Here is a 13,732-nt window from a genome sequence, read left to right on the forward strand (position 1 = left end):
TTTAGTATTTAAAGAGAATAGAATGTTATAGACCATAACCGCTCTTCCATGTGTAGCGCTTTTTAAGTTATTGTTATGATGTAGTAATTTCTTAGATTTTTATAGCTAACACTCAATGCTAATTTGGTATTTTTTACCCCCAACATTTGTACGGTCCCACTGGCTGGAGCATGCTTGTAGAGTAGGTGAAGAAAACGAGAAAAACTAGAGTTTGACCAAATAAAAGGAAAATAGAACCGACGTTATAATGGGAGTTCCAGCATTCTTTCGCTGGCTGAGCCGGAAGTATCCATCCGTGATAATCGAGTGCAATGAAAACAAGCAGGTGGACACTGACACCGGGCGAAACATCTACGAGGACGCCACCTTGCCGAATCCGAATGGGATAGAGTTTGACAATCTCTACCTGGACATGAACGGTATCATCCATCCGTGCACGCATCCGGAGGACAAGCCGGCGCCGAAAAACGAGGACGAAATGATGGTGGCCATCTTCGATTGCATCGATCGCCTATTTGGCATCGTGCGTCCGCGGAAACTGCTCTACATGGCCATCGATGGCGTGGCTCCGCGGGCCAAGATGAATCAGCAGCGATCGCGTCGCTTTCGGGCGGCCAAGGAGACCACCGAAAAGCGGCTGGAGATAGCACGGATCCGCGAGGAGCTGCTGAGCCGCGGCTGCAAGCTGCCACCGGAGAAGGAGAAAGGAGAGCACTTTGACTCCAACTGCATCACGCCGGGCACTCCGTTCATGGACCGACTGAGCAAGTGTCTGCATTACTTTGTCCACGATCGGCTGAACAACAACCCGGCCTGGAAGGGCATCAAGGTGATCCTGTCGGACGCCAATGTACCCGGTGAGGGTGAGCATAAGATCATGGATTTCATCCGCAAGCAGCGTGCCCAGCCGGATCACGATCCCAACACGCAGCACGTCTTGTGCGGAGCCGACGCCGATCTCATAATGTTGGGACTGGCCACCCACGAGCCCAACTTCACCATCATTCGGGAGGAGTTCCTGCCGAATAAGCCGCGTCCCTGCGACATCTGCAACGGATTTGGCCACGAGATGGACAAGTGTGTCGGACTAGGAGCCACTGCCCCGACCGGCGCCAACTTTAAGCCCGATGTTCCCATCGGCGCCGAGGTAAAGTTCATCTTTGTGCGGCTGAGTGTGCTGCGCGAGTACCTGAAGCAGACTCTTGAAATGCCGAATCTGCCCTTTGAGTACAGCTTTGAGCGCGCCTTAGATGACTGGGTGTTTATGTGCTTCTTCGTGGGCAACGATTTTCTGCCCCACCTGCCTAGTCTGGAGATTCGCGAGGGGGCAGTGGATCGCCTGGTGGAGTTGTACAAGAAATGCGTTTACAAGACAAAGGGATACCTTACCGACTCGGGAGATGTAAATCTGGACCGAGTGCAGCTAATTATGACCGACTTGGGCAATGCGGAGGACCAGATCTTCAAGAGCCGCCAGCGACGCGAGGAGCAATTCAAGGCCAGGGACAAAGCGCGCAAGAGGCAGGAACGGAATCAGGACCACGGATCCTTGAATCAATCAGCATTTGGCGCCAGCGCCGTGGGTCCAAACAGCCAGCAAAGGAGCGTAGGCAACTACAAGGAGGAGGCCGCGGCCCTTCGGAATAGAAAGCGGACGATTGACCAAGCCAATTTAGATGAAGATGAGGAGGAGGATAACGACGAGGTACGATTATGGGAGGACGGCTTCAAGGACCGCTACTACGAGTCCAAGTTTGATGTGGCATCGGGCAACCAGCAGTTCCGCTACGCTGTAGCCTTGCAGTATGTCCGAGGATTGTGCTGGGTTCTGAAGTACTACTACCAGGGCTGTGCGTCCTGGAACTGGTACTTCCCATACCATTATGCTCCCTTTGCATCGGATTTTGTCAACATCCAGGGGCTGTCCACGATGTTCGAAAAGGGCACAAAGCCTTTTAATCCGCTCGAGCAACTGATGGGCGTTTTTCCGGCAGCCAGTAGCTCACACGTTCCCGAGCCCTGGGCAAAGCTCATGTCCGACCCGGAGTCGCCAATTATTGACTTCTATCCGGAGGATTTTAAAATCGATCTGAATGGCAAAAAGTTCGCCTGGCAGGGAGTGGCTCTACTGCCTTTCGTCGATGAGAAGCGGCTCTTCAAGGCCTTGGTTCCCTATTATGACCAACTTACTGGGGAGGAGGTGAAGCGCAACAAGCGTGGAGACAATTACCTGTACATCAGCAACCAGAGCCCGCACTACAAAAAGGTCAAGAAAGTAAGTTCCAAGGATGATGACAGCGTTTGCAAAGCCATCTCATTTGACGGTATGCGCGGCACTTTGGGAAAAACCGAACTTAACACTGCCATCAGCGGCATTCTGAGGTCGCCGATTTCCGGGCTATCGGACATCAATGACAACATTACCGTGACGACCACGTTCAAGGATCCGGAGTACGATGATGATTACATTTTTGAAGCGAAGCGTCTGGAAAATGCCGTAGATCCGCCACAGGTGCTGCCGAATGAGCACTCGGGCAACAAGCATCGTCCCGTCATCGGTTTTAATAGCCATTTGACCAGGGCCTACGTTCCGGACAGCGGGCACCGCATGTTGAACGCTGGAATTAGGAACCAACAGGGTGGCGGTGGCGGTGGAGGAGGAAGCTACGGGCAAGGAGGTGGCTACGGCCAGGGAGGAGGCGGAAACCAGGGACAGGGCTATCAGAACAATAGCCGAAACTATAACTACAACTATAACAATAACTACAACCAGCATCAGGGTGGCGGCTATCAAAACAACTACGTTAACCGACAGCAATATGGCCACAATCAGAGATTCAATCAGGACAATTCGAATCAACAGCGCAGCTTTAACAACTACAATGGCCCAAGGAATAACAACTACCAGCAACAAGGCGGCAGCAGACAGCAGAACCAGAATTATAGAAGATTTTAAGTGTATCATACATACAAATTATTATGTAGCTGATAACAAAAATGTAATCCATGTTGAATTACATTATTTTTTAATGAAGCAAATATACTGATTAGGGATTTTCAAACAAATTGTTCTTCAAATGAAACACCCATTGCATTTTTATCAAAACAGTTTTCAGCCAGCCTCTAGTCTTAGTGCCTCAAAGAAAATAAGTCAAATTAAAATAATGAACATATTCCAATTGACTGCGTTTGAAAACGATTTAACTGGAAAATACAAAAATGTAGCAACAATGTAGCAATAGATTTTCAATTATTTTCAGATAAATAAAATAGAACATAATGAGGTGGAAAACTGATGTATACAAAAAAAGTGTAGTTAAATTCAAACCAAACTACGCAAATGTAAAAAAAGTTTGATTAAAGCCCAAGTCGCCAATAAAACCAAAAGCGTGTATGGAATAGCATTCGCTATATTTAACGAATGGAATGTTAATATTTCGATTTCCATGTAACATAATAAATATTTTAATTTCGAAAACAATACTCATTACAACTAAGTGAGAATCTTAAAATAAATGGGGCCTTTTTTTAAAACGATCATGCTTTCTCAACAAAGAAAAGTTCACTGAGCTTGAAAAATATATAGATTATATTTACGAATGCTTCTAAATCCACGAGCTTGAATGAGAGCGAATAGTTTAAAATATGTATCGATTATATGAATACGCTTAAACGGTAACACAATGTGAGCTTAGTTCACGTTCGATTCGGAAGAGTTTGGCTATCGGTTCGGTATGAGTTGCGAGCTTATCAGATATTGGTGATAACGTTCTTGTTGCGATCGGATATGCTGTCGAACTTTCCATGGCTGGAGAATGGCGTGCGCATACGTCGCGTGAAGGAGCGTAGGCACCGCTGCCCATCCAGACTGTCCGGGTTGTTGGTCACCGCAAGAAGATTGACTAAAAATAGTTACAAAATTACAATTCATACCCTTAAGTGTTTAAAAATCTTTTCTTAACTTACCTCGTTGCTCGAGCAGTTTAATCTGTTTTTTGGCCTCTCTTAGCTTGTTCATCAGTATCTCGTTCTTGCGCTTTTCCACGGTCAGCTCCAGGCCGAGCTGCAGCTTGCTCTTGGAGTCAACAGCACTCAGAATTCTGCAAATTAAACGAACAATATATGCATGAACCCCTTTATCACAAATGTAACTAAATACGATTATCGCTAATGCTGTCGTGTTAATCAACTTACGGATGACTGTATATGGACTGCGAAGTGGGTCTTTTTTCGGGATCTGGGTGCATCATCTGGGCTATGAGCTCGTTAAAATCCCTGCTCAGACTCGGAAGAATCGGCACCTTGCCATCTCGCAAGTTATGCCATTCGGGTCCATTTTTTGGAAGCGGACCACCACCGGCCACTTCGAATAGCGTGATGCCCAGCGAGAAGATGTCAGCCTTGAACAGATTAGAATAATCCTCGTGAAGAATCTCCTTGGGCAGGTAACGGCAGTCTCCCTCCTCGACGTGAGGTTCCTTAACGGAGGTCACGTGTCCCAGGTCGCCGATCTTGTACGTAACTAGGTTCTCTGAATGGCGCAGTTCTTCGTATACGCTGTCCATGCCATCGTCGTCTTTGGTCTGTTGCGGCTGAACCTCCACCAGCTTGTGTGCATTGGGATTCATGGTAGAGAATATGTTTTCAGGCTTCAGATCCATGTGCACCAGGTCATTTGAGTGAATGTAGCGCAGGCCCTCTATCACATGCATGAGGACAATCTTCAGCTCTGCCTCACCCAAGCAATGATCTTGGATGCGCGCATGCAAGCTGCCACCATCGCAGAATTCATTCTGTATCAGCATATGATCGTCCTCCGCCCACGCGGAATAGTATCTAACCACGTTATCATGCTTGCCCAGTACAGCATGTGCCCAAACCTCGTTCAAGGCTCTCTTTCTGCAAGCAAAAAGATTGTTAAACGCCGCTCATTGTGGATACACTAATGACTACTCACTCGAAAGAACTGCCTGCCACCGGCTTCTTACTCTTTTTGATCGCATAAATGCAGCCATCTAGTCGATTGACGCACTGGAACACCACACCGAACTCGCCAACGCCGATCACGTTGACTTGCATGAACTCCCGCTTGAAGCGGCTGATGTTCGTGTCATGCAGGGCCAGCCGCTTGGGTGCCTGCTGGTGGATTTCGCGCATTGAGTCGCCCGCCTCGTCCGCTACATCGTCGTCGCAGGCATCACTGAGCAAATACTTTTGCATAGCATTCACGTTTAGGTTGAGGTTTTCGCGTCCGAATTGCGTGCGACAACGCTTCTTATTGTGAGCCATGAGGCCTAAAAATATAAAAATGGGTTATTGGATTGCTAATAAGACTAAACTGGAAAATTTGTAAGTAATGTGCAAATTAGGGCACAGAACTGGAAATTGATACCTATATATATATTTTAATATATAACAGATGTCGGGATTAAAATTCCTAATTTTAAGTTAATTCAAAAATGGATGTTAAACTTACTATCTGGCGTGAAGGGATTCACATTTGCCGTGTCCTGGGTGGGCAGTTTGCGGTTGTGCAGGGGCAGGGATCGCGGTCGCTCTGACAGGCGGAAGAGGTCATCGGAGCGCCGGGAGGCATTTACTGCCGCTGCTGCCGCCGACAGATGGTTGCTGCACTGCGTCGTCGACTTCTGCAGGATGGTCTTTGGAGTAGCCGGTGTGCTAAAGAGTCGCAGGGCGCGCACCTTTTGGCATGGCGGCGACATGGACACGTCCGCGTCGCCGCCTCCTTCGCCAATCTTACTGTCCAGCTGCTGCTCCTGGACGGAGGATAGCTTCTGCCGTTGCTGAAGGGGATGCTGCGGACTCGTTCCTTCGGGCGTGTCCTTGTCAAAATCGTCGTCGGCGAAGCGGAGCTTGCGCGGATTGAAGACCTGCGGCGATGGGGAGCGCGATCGCAACTCGACGCTTGAATCGAGTGAGGTGACGCTCATCTCGTGCTCCGACTGGCGGAATGCCATTGTTGGTGTAGCTGTCCAGCTGACCGCGGTGCAAGACGATTCTGTTCGCTCTTTCTGATTTCACAACTATTTGTATAGAAACAGGCGGCAGCAAATTGGATGCAATAGTTAAAAAAAAGGCAAAACAAAACACAAAACAAAATTTAACTGGAGAAATGCGAGTCTATCAATGTGGCCGTACCCGATGCGCAATAAAATACTAGCTCTAGACAAAAAATACTGAATGCAGAGTTGCACACAAAATACTAAAATTGTATGCCCAAGCAAAGAATACCAGCATAGGAAATCAGTACGTACACTAAGCCAGAGCTACCATACTTCCTCAATACCGCTCATGCCCGCCAAATTCAAATATACAACTTATTTTGGCATTTAATTTATTGATTGAATATCTGTATTTTAGTGTTCAGCGCATTTGCTATATGATTCAAACACACATCTCAAGAATCCATACATATGTATTTTTTTAATACTTAACTATGACATCAATGTATGAATAATTATTATGCACGGTTGCAAGACTTAATTATTACGAATATAGAGACACAGCATACAGAGATTGGAGTCAAATAATCAAGTGTGTTGTGTTTTATAAATTGAAAATTGTGTAGAATTGACATGAAAATGGTGGCGATGCTTCGTCCTCTGCACATTCGAGTATAATTCCAGGGTAAGCAAAAAAATCCAAGGCAAATCAATTTACATAGCAATCTTGACTAGATCGATAATCTGCGGCTGCCGATCCATTTCTATATCTCAAATTTCCTTCCGTCAAATGATTTTCCGAAGCGCTCTTCTTTGTTCTGCGTGTGCTTGTATTTGTTGTTGTGTTGGAACATACGAATACCTAAAATATGCAAACTCGAGTTCCACTATAAATTAAAACCCTTAACTAATATGGTTTTGGACAACTAAACCGTATATGGATACTGCATGAAAAAGTATTTGGGAATCTGTCTTGTTACATGTGAGGCTGTTTCTTTTGGGAATGAGGGTTAGAGTCCAGTGCGTGGGGAGCCCATCTCGCCGGATTCATCGGGGGGTTGCAGCTCAGGCCCTCATCATCGCGCTTTGGGCTACGTCTGCATCCGTTCGGTGTCGCTAGTCCCTTGAAACGGAACGTGAGGCGGACGAGTCACCACGACGCCTGGGCGGCGATCCACGGCGAACCGCTGGCGACGCCGATCGAGATCGTGAACGCGACCGCGGCGATCCCCTGACCCGGTCATCGTCTTCATCGTCATAGCGCCGCTTTGGAGGCGGCGGAGAATCTACCGCTCCACTGCCGTTGCGCTCGTGGTCGCTATACCTCGACGCCGATCCGTTTTCGTCCCGTCCGTTCGAGCGGCCGGAGCGACGGCCTACCGAGCCGGCGGAGCGACTGCGGGATCGAGTGCCAGACTTGGAGCGAGTGCGCCTGCGTCGCGATGTGCTGCGAGATCTGCTGAATGAGTTGCTTCTGAAAATAAAATGCGAAAATCATCGTGATTAGTTATGAAGTTTTCAAAAATGTACATCAACATTTCAAACAATTTTGATTTAGGGGACCATTTTATATGGATTAATATATTGCAACTTAAGCTAATTTCAGAAAAATAAATTATCAATTGAAAAGAGTGTGCTATATTTGTTCCAGCATTGTAAGTCTTGAATACTTTCAGATCTATTTATAGATCACTAAAAAAAAAAAGACCATAAAATGTATAAAAATTATGGAAAGAAACACAAGACAGTATAATATTAGGACCTTTCCCAGTTTTAATTCTGCATTTCACATAAAGATCACATGTATCATTGCTTATGGGAGACCCATCGGCTGCTCAATGCTTGCCGCCCTTTTTCTTGTAGTGTTTGTGGCCGTGCTTCTTGGAGCCCTTCTCGCCGTGCTCCTTCTTCTCCTCGAAGCTGTCGCCGTACTTGTGCTCCTTCTTGTACTTCTTGTGGTCCTCGTCGTGGTGACCCTTCTTGTAGTGGCCGTGGTGCTTCTTGTGGCCCTTCTTCTTGCCGCCCTCGTGCTTTTCGCCCTTCTTGTGCTCGCCGTGCTCCTCGGCATGATGATGGTGCTCCTTTCCATATTTCTTGTGATGGCCGCCCTTGTGCTCATCATCGTAGAACTTCTTCTCCTTGACGTACTCATCCTTTTTGAACTTCTTGTGGTATTCTAATTCCTTGTGGCCCTTCTTGTGCTTCTTTTTGTGATGATGTTTGCCGCCCTTCTTGTGGGCGCCGTGTTCATGCTTCTCGCCATGCTCATCCTTCTCGTCGTAGTGTTTCTTCTTCTTTGATCCCTTGTCGCCGTGGTGGTGCTCGTGGTCTTCCAGCTCATGGTGCTTCTTCTCGTCCTCCTCCCATTCCTTGTGCTCCTTGTGTCCGTGCTCACCCTTGTGCTCCTCGTCACCGAACTTCTTCTTCTCGTACTTGTCGCCACCTTCCTCCTCCTCGGAAGATGAGGCCTCCTTCTTCTTGGCTGCCGCGTAGGTCAGCAGGAGTCCCAGGACCAGCAGCAACTTAAAATGACCATGCATCTCGCATCGTTTTACCATTCAAATGACACCGGCTGCAATTGCTTTTATATACCACGCCGTTGACCACAAAGTGGTCAAAATGTCTGGCATCATGATGCAAGCAAATGCAAACATTTGGGGCTGACGTAAAAACTTTCTGCTTCATTGGTCTCTTTACCGCATTCAAATATACTTTTTACCTCGCAGAGAGTGACAGATTGGCCTCCAAAGTTTGGAGCTGCTTCTGAAATATGTTGCAAGACTTCGCAGACATGAACTGAATGCCCAAGGTGCACCTAATTCTTAAAATCCAGTTTTTGCGAAAGTAATTGTGTAATTTGAGTATTAAAAGGACACCAAATAAATTCATTAATATAAATGCAGGATGTCTCCAAAAACAAAATGTAAAATACTAGGATTAGACGTAAATACATATGTAAGTTAAATGTGGAAAATCTACTTCACTTTCGAAAATTTAAATCAATACGAAAAACATTTTCATATTTGTAGTTTGTTATGCAAATATTACATTTTATTTCTAATGTACATCAGAAACTTTAATATTGTTGATAATTGTAAAATCCTATACTTTACAGAACGGTAACCTAGGATGCTAAAACTTAAGGCCTACAACTAGTCAAGGTGGGAAACTACTCCTGGTGCTTTGACTTTTTCTTTTTCTTTGCTGGTGTTGGCTGGTCCTCGGGCTCGGGGGCTGCCGCCTCCTCAACGGCCTCCTCCTCGTCCTTCTGCTTCTTCTTCTTTTTCTTCTTCTTCTCAGACTTGACCTCCGCGTCCTCCTCAACAGCTTCCTCCTTCTTAACAGGCGTCTGTTCGGACTCGGAGTGCTTGCGCTTCTTCACGTTCAAGGTGTTGTCGGCCTCCGGTTGGTATGTGAACACCTCACTAAAAAGTCGAGAATTAATTAATACAAAGAACAATTGAGAATTTGTCTAATTGTAAACTCAATTTCGCTCAGACAGCCAAGGTTTATCGTCATCATAATCGGATAAATGCGAAACCTTTTGGGTATCATCACTGGAAATCGGTATACTCTTATATAATTGACAGCTAAAACCCACCTCTTGGCCTGGTACTTCTCGAACTTTGCCTTGGCCTTTCCGGTGCCCGAGAGTTTGCGCAGGTTTCCCTCCTCCAGCAGTCGCAGCCGCGACTCTAGTTTTACCTTGTGTGCCGCTCCGAGCTCAAAGGTGGCCTCCTCGCCGAAGGCATCAACGCGAGTAGCAAGAGATGCTTTAGCGGCCAGCGAGCGTGACATTTTGCCCTTGTTCTTCTGGCTTGCCTGTCCCACCAACTGGGCGTGATAAATCAAACCGTACTTTGGCGTATCCTTCTTGGTCTTCAGCGCACGGAAGAGGGCTTTTTCGGCGCCCAGAATTTGAACAGTGGATGAGGGATGCTTGGCCAGGTTGATCAGCGAGCCAGCATGGGCAATCAGTCGAGCGCCCACTGTGTCGCCAACGAGCACTGTCAAGTTCGGAGCCATGGCCATCATTCTGGCCTTCAAGTAGTCGTACAAGTGGGTGCGGTAATCGTTAATCGATATGATCTCGTCGCACAGGCACTGAATGTTCAGAACATCCTCTTCGGAGATTTCGGTACCCATAGAGATCTCGGCCGCCTCCTTGACCTTTTCCTCCACATCTTCTGGCAAAATGTCGGACAAATCGCTTGTGGCCATGTTGTCCCTGGTGCCCACCAATTTAATGGTTTTCACGAAGGCAATGTTGTCGGTGATGATCTTGCCCAGCTCGGGAAAATGCCATCCGTACCACTCGCGTGCACGCATCATGTAGTTGTTCAGCTCCTTGTCCAGGTCATCCAGCAAGCACTGGGCCTGCACAATCATTGTGTCGATCTTGTCGGGCGAGAACTTGAGCTTGTAGCGAGACAAAGAGTGCGCGAGACCCAAGGCCATGGCGGTCATCTCCCGCTTAGGTAGTCCACCGAGCAGACTATCTGCCTGCTGGCGTATGCAGCGCATCAGCTCCTGGACGCCAGTGTTGTAGACACACTGTACGGACAGCTTGTCCTTGATGGCTGTGCCCAGTTTGGCATCGGCAACCAAGAGCGAAGACTGCACGTCGTCAACGAGTAGCTTCTTTAGGGTCTTTTTCAGCGGCTTGGCCACCTTGCCCTCCACTGCCGCCGTAGCAGCGGCCAGCGCCTCTGTGGTGTCATTAAATTTCTCAAAGTGCTTCAGCTTCAGCAGCTTGTTGGCCTTTTCCGGAGTCTCAAACTCCTGGTACAGATTGTCCACCTGCTCCAGTTTCTTTTCGTCCAGCAGCTTAAAAATCGCGTAGCCCGCCGGCGTTTCGTAGAGCACAAACATCACGTCACACTCTGCTCATTTAGTTTCAATTTTAATTCAATTTAAAACCACCGAAACTCTCGGCAGTCAGCAGCAACTTAACCTTCTTTTCCGTATGCCGCGTGTAAAAGAAAAATCCAAAATGAAGTGCAAGCACGTGTACCATCGGTCTTCGGCGTTGCCATTTGGATCGCGCTTAACAGCACCACTGTAAATAATTCACCACGAACGTAAAAGCGCGGGGAAAATAGCGTAGTGGGTGGCTTACAGTCGCCAGCTACCCTTTTATTAACCACTTCTTTCAATTTGTTTAATTATAATTCACAATCAAACTTAAATTTGAATTTCAGTGGTTAAAAATATAAACAAATGTTCTAATATTTGTTTTTTAGGGGAATTTGCTTAATATTTGTCACGTAACTATTTTCTTACTTCTTGAAATTTTGGATCAAATTGTTGTAAATATCTCAAATGAATAACAAAATATCATATCATATCACGAAATATCACCACATAACTATTTTCTAGTATGTACTTTTATTAAAAAATGTCGTTTTTAGTATCTTGAAAGAAGACACCTACTGTTGTCATGAATGATTTTCCTTAGTCAAGAAGGAACCCGATATACTTCTCTTATCAAAATTAATGGGAAACCACCCGAGCACGTGTGCGTGCTGTTATGTTAAAGCACTACTCGATGCGCAGCAATTAACAGCACACATTGCGCATAACAGCACGGTGTTAGTTTTAACATGTGCCAGAGGTGTCCAAACAAACTCAACATTTTTGCATGGACATACACACACGCATGCACGTATGTATGCGTTTGCTTTTATGTATGCGTATGTTTGTATGTATGCGTTCCTCTCGCCATGTTACAAAAAGCAAAAACTTTTTGGCAACGACAATGAATGAAAAATGGAAATGGCGAATTGCGAATGGGAATTGCGCTTACCTGCGTCGCTGCCTGGCCTTCCTTTCGCGGCAGTGGCGAGCGAAATGGCCCCGTCCGCCGCACTCGTAGCACTTATCGTCTCCACGACCACCGCCGCCACGGTCGCGTCCACCGAGTCCACCTCCACCGCCGCTGCCACCTCCTCCACCACCACCACCTCCTCCGCCGGACCTGGCATACTTTCCGGTGGACAATTCCACCCGGGCACGGCGTCCGCAAACCGTCCGTCCGTCCAATCCGCGCACCGCATCCGCGGCATCACGGGCACTCTCGAACTCCACGAAAGCGAAGCCCGGCGGATTGCGGGCTATCCAGACGCTGCGCAGGCTGCCGTACGCCCCAAACACATACTCCAGATCGTTCTTGCGGGCATTGTTGCCCAGATCGCCCACGTACACCTTTCTATCGCTTGGATGGCGCGACATTTCTGTTTATTTCGCTTTTCCCCGGGCCCAAATTAATGTGGCAGCAGCGCAGAAAAAAATCGATGATGGGTTGGAGTCACTTGCCACCGCCTTCCTGGGAAGTTCGCACGGTCAATCGCGCACTGGCGAACACTTTTATTCACTTAACGCGGTCGGCAGACGCGAATTGTTGTGTTTATTTTCTATTTAATGCAGCGCAAAACTCATTTTACCGGGTAGCAAACAGAGTGACCGTGGGCAGACCGTTAAAAGAAACTACGGACTCGCTAAAAATATACTAAAAGTTATGCTCACTTGGCGGCTAACGGTCCTCTAATAGCAGGAGGGTCTGGCAACAATCGCGTCCAGGGCCGACAAATACAAATCGGTTTTCCCTTTTTTTAACAAATAAAAAAAATATATTTAAAATGATTCTTCACTTTCACTCTTCATCCGCATGAACAAAATGGCTCATTTGGTTTTTTAGTACGTATTCCGTAATTGAATCGTTTTTACCATTAAGATATATTGTACTGGAAATTAAGTGCACTGAGTATGTACTATTCATATAAGGTTGTTAAATATCTCCCTTCCGCCTTTTTGTCTTTTGAATTTCGCGGCTATGTACAAAGCGCTACAGAGCTCGTATCTGGCAATACATAATTTGAAAGGTCCTGACGTACAAAACGGCGCTATGCATGATTAGTTTGGATATTGCGTTCAACATTTATAGACGTGTAAACATGGAGTTCACTAACGCCGAAATTCGCGCTATTTTAAAGTTTTCCTTCGTTAAAGGCAAATCCGCTAGAGAAACGTTCCGTGAGATTACTGGTGTTTTGGGGGATGGTACTCTATCACTTCGAACCGCGGAGGAATGGTTTCGACGATCCAGAGCCGGTGAAAACGACACCATGGATAAGCCAGCCGGCGGAAGACCTGTGACGACAAATACCGATCAAATCATGGAATACATCGAGTTAGACCGGCATGTGGCATCTCGTGACATCACCCAGGAGATGGGAGTTAGTCACCAAACCATTTTAAACCATCTGCAGAAGGCTGGATACAAAAATAAGCTTGATGTTTGGGTGCCGCATGATTTGACGCAAAAAAATCTTCTGGACCGAATCAACGCCTGCGATATGCTGCTGAAACGGAACGAACTCGACCCATTCTTGAAGCGGATGGTGACGCGACGAAAAATGGATCACATACGACAATATGAAGCGAAAACGGTCGTCGTCGAAGGCCGGTGAATCGTCCCAAACAGTGGCCAAGCCGGGATTGACGGTCAGGAAGGTTTTTCTGTGTGTTTGGTGGGATTGGAAGGGAATCATCCACTATGAGCTGCTCCCATATGGCCATACGCTTAATTCTACCATCTACTGCGAACAACTGGACCTCTTGAAGCAGGCGATCGACCAGAAGCGTCCAGAATTGGCCAACAGGAAGGGTGTAGTGTTCTACCAGGACAACGCCAGACCACACACTTTGTTGATGACTCGTCAGAAGCTACGGGAGCTCGGATGGGAGGTTTTATCGCATCCACCATATAG

At 47.0% G+C, this 13,732-nt stretch overlaps 5 protein-coding genes and 1 non-coding gene across 8 annotated transcripts; 1 reads left to right on the forward strand and 5 right to left on the reverse strand.

The window, feature by feature from the left end:
- The first annotated feature begins 141 nt into the window (after positions 1 to 141).
- Positions 142 to 3,368, forward strand: LOC6542584 (5'-3' exoribonuclease 2 homolog). The gene has a single exon (XM_001970050.3). The coding sequence runs from the start codon at positions 248 to 250 to the stop codon at positions 2,954 to 2,956; it is 2,709 nt and encodes a 902-aa protein (XP_001970086.1). The 5' UTR covers positions 142 to 247; the 3' UTR covers positions 2,957 to 3,368.
- A 24-nt stretch (positions 3,369 to 3,392) lies between these two features.
- On the reverse strand, positions 3,393 to 6,192 carry LOC6542457 (wee1-like protein kinase). 2 transcript variants are annotated; one of them, XM_026978666.1, is made up of 6 exons: positions 6,160 to 6,186; positions 5,477 to 6,044; positions 4,958 to 5,294; positions 4,195 to 4,899; positions 3,967 to 4,100; positions 3,393 to 3,902 (listed from the first exon to the last, which is right to left on the reverse strand). In XM_026978666.1, the coding sequence occupies exons 2-6, from the start codon at positions 5,976 to 5,978 to the stop codon at positions 3,751 to 3,753; spliced, it is 1,830 nt and encodes a 609-aa protein (XP_026834467.1). In that variant the 5' UTR covers positions 5,979 to 6,044; positions 6,160 to 6,186; the 3' UTR covers positions 3,393 to 3,750. The 2 variants fall into 2 exon arrangements, with proteins under 2 accessions (XP_026834467.1, XP_001970087.1); XM_001970051.3 differs by having other exon boundaries at positions 5,477 to 6,192.
- Positions 6,193 to 6,338: 146 nt separating this feature from the next.
- LOC6542363 (probable splicing factor, arginine/serine-rich 6) lies at positions 6,339 to 12,491 on the reverse strand. 2 transcript variants are annotated; one of them, XM_015159384.2, is made up of 2 exons: positions 11,770 to 12,491; positions 6,339 to 7,437 (listed from the first exon to the last, which is right to left on the reverse strand). In XM_015159384.2, exons 1-2 carry the CDS (start codon positions 12,192 to 12,194, stop codon positions 7,080 to 7,082), a joined length of 783 nt encoding a protein of 260 aa, XP_015014870.1. In that variant the 5' UTR covers positions 12,195 to 12,491; the 3' UTR covers positions 6,339 to 7,079. The 2 variants fall into 2 exon arrangements, 1 of the variants encoding a protein (XP_015014870.1); XR_003407821.1 differs by lacking the exon at positions 11,770 to 12,491 and adding an exon at positions 11,397 to 11,634 and having other exon boundaries at positions 7,363 to 7,437.
- Positions 7,695 to 8,819, reverse strand: LOC6542333 (probable zinc transporter protein DDB_G0282067). The gene has a single exon (XM_001970053.3). It carries the CDS (start codon positions 8,519 to 8,521, stop codon positions 7,799 to 7,801), a length of 723 nt encoding a protein of 240 aa, XP_001970089.2. The 5' UTR covers positions 8,522 to 8,819; the 3' UTR covers positions 7,695 to 7,798.
- LOC6542465 (nucleolar protein 58) lies at positions 8,986 to 11,029 on the reverse strand. The gene is made up of 2 exons (XM_001970054.3): positions 9,565 to 11,029; positions 8,986 to 9,388 (listed from the first exon to the last, which is right to left on the reverse strand). The coding sequence occupies exons 1-2, from the start codon at positions 10,833 to 10,835 to the stop codon at positions 9,133 to 9,135; spliced, it is 1,527 nt and encodes a 508-aa protein (XP_001970090.1). The 5' UTR covers positions 10,836 to 11,029; the 3' UTR covers positions 8,986 to 9,132.
- Positions 9,454 to 9,526, reverse strand: LOC113564154. Its single transcript, XR_003407828.1, has one exon. It is a non-coding gene; the product is annotated as a small nucleolar RNA SNORD53/SNORD92 (small nucleolar RNA).
- Positions 12,492 to 13,732: the final 1,241 nt, after the last annotated feature.

This window comes from Drosophila erecta, unplaced genomic scaffold, assembly GCF_003286155.1.
Source record: "Drosophila erecta strain 14021-0224.00,06,07 unplaced genomic scaffold, DereRS2 tig00000055-arrow-pilon, whole genome shotgun sequence".
NCBI classification, from domain to species: domain Eukaryota; kingdom Metazoa; phylum Arthropoda; class Insecta; order Diptera; family Drosophilidae; genus Drosophila; species Drosophila erecta.